The sequence below is a fragment of the Gymnoscopelus microlampas genome (genome assembly GCF_963454915.1).
Source record: "Gymnoscopelus microlampas genome assembly, chromosome: 19".
Classification (NCBI taxonomy): domain Eukaryota; kingdom Metazoa; phylum Chordata; class Actinopteri; order Myctophiformes; family Myctophidae; genus Gymnoscopelus; species Gymnoscopelus microlampas.
In genome coordinates, this window is record NC_139956.1 from 39,784,280 (window position 1) to 39,788,865 (window position 4,586).

General features: G+C 41.5%; 1 protein-coding gene across 1 annotated transcript; it reads right to left on the minus strand.

Annotated features, from left to right (window-relative positions):
• Positions 1 to 409: 409 nt before the first annotated feature.
• Positions 410 to 4,586, minus strand: LOC311034522 (uncharacterized protein). The gene is made up of 11 exons (XM_084042401.1): positions 4,366 to 4,586; positions 4,078 to 4,256; positions 3,805 to 3,898; positions 3,320 to 3,667; positions 2,887 to 3,004; positions 2,259 to 2,350; positions 1,967 to 2,081; positions 1,781 to 1,882; positions 1,147 to 1,314; positions 810 to 986; positions 410 to 711 (listed from the first exon to the last, which is right to left on the minus strand). The coding sequence occupies exons 1-11, from the start codon at positions 4,579 to 4,581 to the stop codon at positions 497 to 499; spliced, it is 1,824 nt and encodes a 607-aa protein (XP_083898527.1). The 5' UTR covers positions 4,582 to 4,586; the 3' UTR covers positions 410 to 496.

Here is a 4,586-nt window from a genome sequence, read left to right on the forward strand (position 1 = left end):
GGGGGTTGGGGGCATACAGAGGGAGAGCAAAGACAAGAACACATAACAGAGCAGGTCAAGAGAAGAGTCAAATATATTTACATTGTACCGGTACATAATATACATACTAGTCCAATTATCGCCATTTCCACCCACCGGTGTCCCAGTGTGGTAGGCCAGCTTGGCGACAGACAGTGTTCAGGCCTTGTTCAACAGTCTCATGGTAGCCGGGTAGAAAGCAGAACCTCTTCAGAAATCAGGTGTGGGGTGAAATCGGTTTGCATGTTCTCCCTGTGTCCCCTAGGGTAGGTACCCTCACAAAAACATGCAGTCGTCCTGGTCTCTATACTACCTACTGTACGCCTGATGGAGTGGAAAGGAACTGGTTGGAATAACGTGTTCCTTCCACAAGCTATGTCCAATGGGGGAAAGTCCCCCCTGTCAGGTGAAAAGAAGTGGCTTGGACTCCTCAGGCAATGAAGGAAGAATGAGCATGAGTCCGTTGCACAGGAGTACATTACAGAGCATCAACATCTGAATCTGAACTTTCAGAATCAGAACTCAAGAACACAACTTTATCTGAATTATCTGTATCCACAACATGACTGTCCTCCGCTGTTGATATGCCATGCCGATACAATGTCCTTACACGCCTCTGCAGCTCTCTCACTTCCATCTGCTTTCTGCGTAGGAGGCAGGTGAGACCCTTCCTGGCATCCTCTGGTAGATCACCTTAAAAAGGAACAGTATGTGTCACTATACAGGAAGCAACACATCTTTTACAACATAATCATAAGATATAAAAACTTCAAGTAGAAGTGCACATTTACTTTGCAACATGTCTTCACTCTGATCGAGAGACAACTCTGACAAGACACTGGCACGGGCCTTGAGAGAATCCCAGTGCTGCTTCATTTCTCTCACAAGGATGACCTTCTCTTCTTGAAGCCTTCGAACAGCCATGACCTTGTCAAAGACTTCCTTTTTAGTTCTGTAATCCACAGAACCTGTAATACATAGTGATGAGTAGATCATAAGTTTGAGACCACTGCACAAAGAATGTAGCTGCATAGATAATGTCTGTCCTTCATATGCATGATTTATCAGTATGACATCATGTACACTGTAACAACATGAACACATACATATAGGACATTAAAAGCGTACCACTGTGTGTAATTTGCCACGGCCAGGGATGTTCGGTGTCCAGGAGAGGATCGAAGCACACTGCTTGCTCAGGTGGAACGAGACCGTTATATTCTTCTACCATGGCCGTCAAAGCGCTCTTCTCTTGCCTTAATTTTCGGCGGATTCTGTGACGACCTTTGTTGCTGTCTGAAAAAAACAAAAACATTTTGAATACAAGATATATTTCACCAGGGTCTACGACCCTGGTGAAATTACTGCTACGGGTACGCTTCTAATTTTTAACCCTATAGCATTTCTTCAAATGTTAGCGTCTGTAAGGTTTTACAGAAAAAGCAGTCATGTGTCATTTCTGTTCATGGAATATATAAATATGTTATTGTCCTTTCTGCTACGCAGCAAGTTAGATTTGGTTTGGTATCCAGTAAGACTGTTTTATGTGACAGAAAGGTTAGTGGGTGTGTGTGTGTGTGTGTGTGTGTGTGTGTGTGTGTGTGTGTGTGTGTGTGTGTGTGTGTGTGTGTGTGAGAGAGAGAGAGAAAATCCACTTGGGAGGTACAACACAGAAACAATACTTTTTACTATTGTATGGACATTGTAATAGTAAAGGACATTTTCAGACTGAGGTCCTAATAGGCCTAAAATATTAACATACCATTTTTTCGGTAGAGGCGTTGATCTCTTGTTTTTATACTACTGGTGAGGGCTTCAATCTTCTTGCACAAAGTCTGTGGTGTGCCTTGATGGTCAGTTTCTCCTGATAAAAGTGATCCAACACAGTGTCACTTTCACAATAATAGGCAAAACATATTCATATCAGATAATGTTTATAATTGCTTACCATCTGCCCATTCTTTGACATCTTGCACAAATTCTTCCAATTTGTCTTCTTCCAAATGAAGTTCGGCTTTCAGGCTTTCCAGGTCTGCCAACTTGACTTTTAAAGCTTTAGAAGTCTAAAATGACAAGATTTTTGACAACATTACAAAAACCTACAAGTCATTCAAGTTTATAACAGCAACTCAAATCAATATTTTCTGTTTGAATCATGCAAAAGTTACATGTGGAAAGGCTATAAGCAAGTGCACAGAGCTGTTTAGGTGTAATTTATCACATGGCACATTTCTATCTACCTTCTGGTATCTTTGGGCAAGTGAATTAGCCAGGTTGTCACATTTCTGCTGGTTCCATCTTATGGACAAAAGGGTCAACATGTCATTGCGTCCTGCAAGTACACAGAGATGAGTTCAGCAACAATTCCCATGTAATTATAATAATGTCATTCACACTATTGTATCTTTCCTGTCGGGCAGAAACCAGCTAACTCCAAAATATTACCACCACTTTACCGCAATCCAGCTGAAGTGAAGTTAGTAGGTTTTGGCCATAATTGATAAGAACAGCTGACAATGGATCGCCAAGCTCACAATGCATCACAACAAGTGTATTAATGGCCTGATGCTTCTGCTTATTATATAGGCCTACAATAACAAGCAGGACTTTAAATATTACAATAACTTCTGCCTCGTTAAAGTTTGTTTTCTTCCGCTCCGAGTCTGCAGCTGTACTGTGTGCCACCCAGGGGAGAGGGGGTGGAGTTAGCTGGTTTGGACGACAGTTTGAAGATCAAATGGAGTTAGGCGGTTTCGTCTTAAGCGCTTTTTAATACTTTTCATCGGTTCAATATTTTTTAACAAACACACAGATGTAAAGGGTGCTCAATAACTTTGATTTATATTTAAAAAGAAAATAAAAAAGCACCTTCTTTTGACATGTGTTTAGTTGTGACTGCTATCCTGGAGAGAAAAGCATTACACTGTTCCACTTCCTCCCCTAGTGTGGAACCAGCACCCTCTTGATTTGCACCGCTCCATTTCACCTGGATTGAGATACACAAACATGAATATCAAGGGCATTCATTACAGCCAATACCTTCAGCCAGGTTCAAAAGGCCCTTTAATTCAATGAAAGACAAATACTAATTCAAAAGGCTACAATATTCTTCCACAGAGTTTTGTGAAATGCTGCTTACGAGCAGAGGCAGATATCTGCCTCTGCTCGTAAGCAGCATTTCACAAAACGTTTTTGAGCCTGGCTGAAGGTATTGGCTCAGTCACTGTGGTACATGATTGTTAGTGATAATTTATAGGATTGCACATTATCTTCTTATAACAATGTATTGCAATACACTAACCTCACATTTGTAGTCATGGGCTTTAGCATGTACAACAGACAGGAAGGGCCTCATGGTCTGAAGGGGCTGAAGCTCTGGACAGTCAGTACAGACTCTTTGTAGGTACGGCCAGTATTTACAGGCAACGTCCATACAAAAAAATGTGATGTCATGCTTGGACGCCAGTTGTTTCTGTAAAAACATCGGGTATGCAAATATTTCACCCCTAAACATATTAAGGGCAGCCAACAAGACACCATGTCTGCAGACAGCCAGTTCCAGTCCCTCCTCTTCCACGTTACTCTTGGACCTTTGGGAAGTTTCTCTGGCTGCTGTCCACTCCCCACCACACACGCCCCTGCCAGGGACCTATGGTAGAAAATAATGATTGACAATTCTGTGAGATACTTTGAGTAGTTTTTTTACATGGCAGTACTCAATTTATGACATATAGTATACTGTTATCTACGTTACATATTTAGATAGAAGTGCAAGTCTGCAATTACATGTTTGGTTTTGCTGCGTATGTGATCCACAAATCTGCCTACATCCTCATCATCAGCGATGAAGAGACCGTCAAAGATGGCTTGCTCCTTAGATCTATAAAATAGAAGTTACATGTAAGATTTTGAAAAGTGTTTAAGTAGCCTGACATTGCCAGACTAATCATGTGGGATCACTCAAACGTTCACCATGATATTGTGGGGAACATTTGAGTGATGAAAGGTTACTTTGTGTACAATACATAATTGACTACTTTGTGTGGACATTTACAATACCTTGCTGTACTCTTGAAACGGTAATGCTTGCGGTTCCCATCAACAGAGACTGCAAGCATGGATGGTGTGCAAGCAGGACAGCTTAATGGCTTCTCCTTGCAGATAGAATCTACTTCATGTCGAACAGCAGCCCATTCAAAAAAGCTTTTTTGAAAGCTGTCCGATGAGATTTTCCCAGTCTATAAAAAACACCACAAAACAGTTTAACAGAAATGTTCATATCAAAACTGTTCATATCAAAACACTAACAAATTTACAATGCTGCAGAATGAAGACAGTAGTACTTACACGGCCAAAGCGAACAGTCCTCTTATCAAGCATTCGCAGAAACGCCTGAAGTGACAGCCCTGGTGATGCCATCTTCATGTCTTCAAAACTATGAAACAAGTCTGCCTCATAAATTGTAGCAAAGTTGAGGGTGGCTGGCCAGTAGCCACTTTGTATAAGGAACTCCACTCCTGCCTCCCAAGTAGCCTGACATCCTTCACAAGTCAGCTGTGGCATGTGGA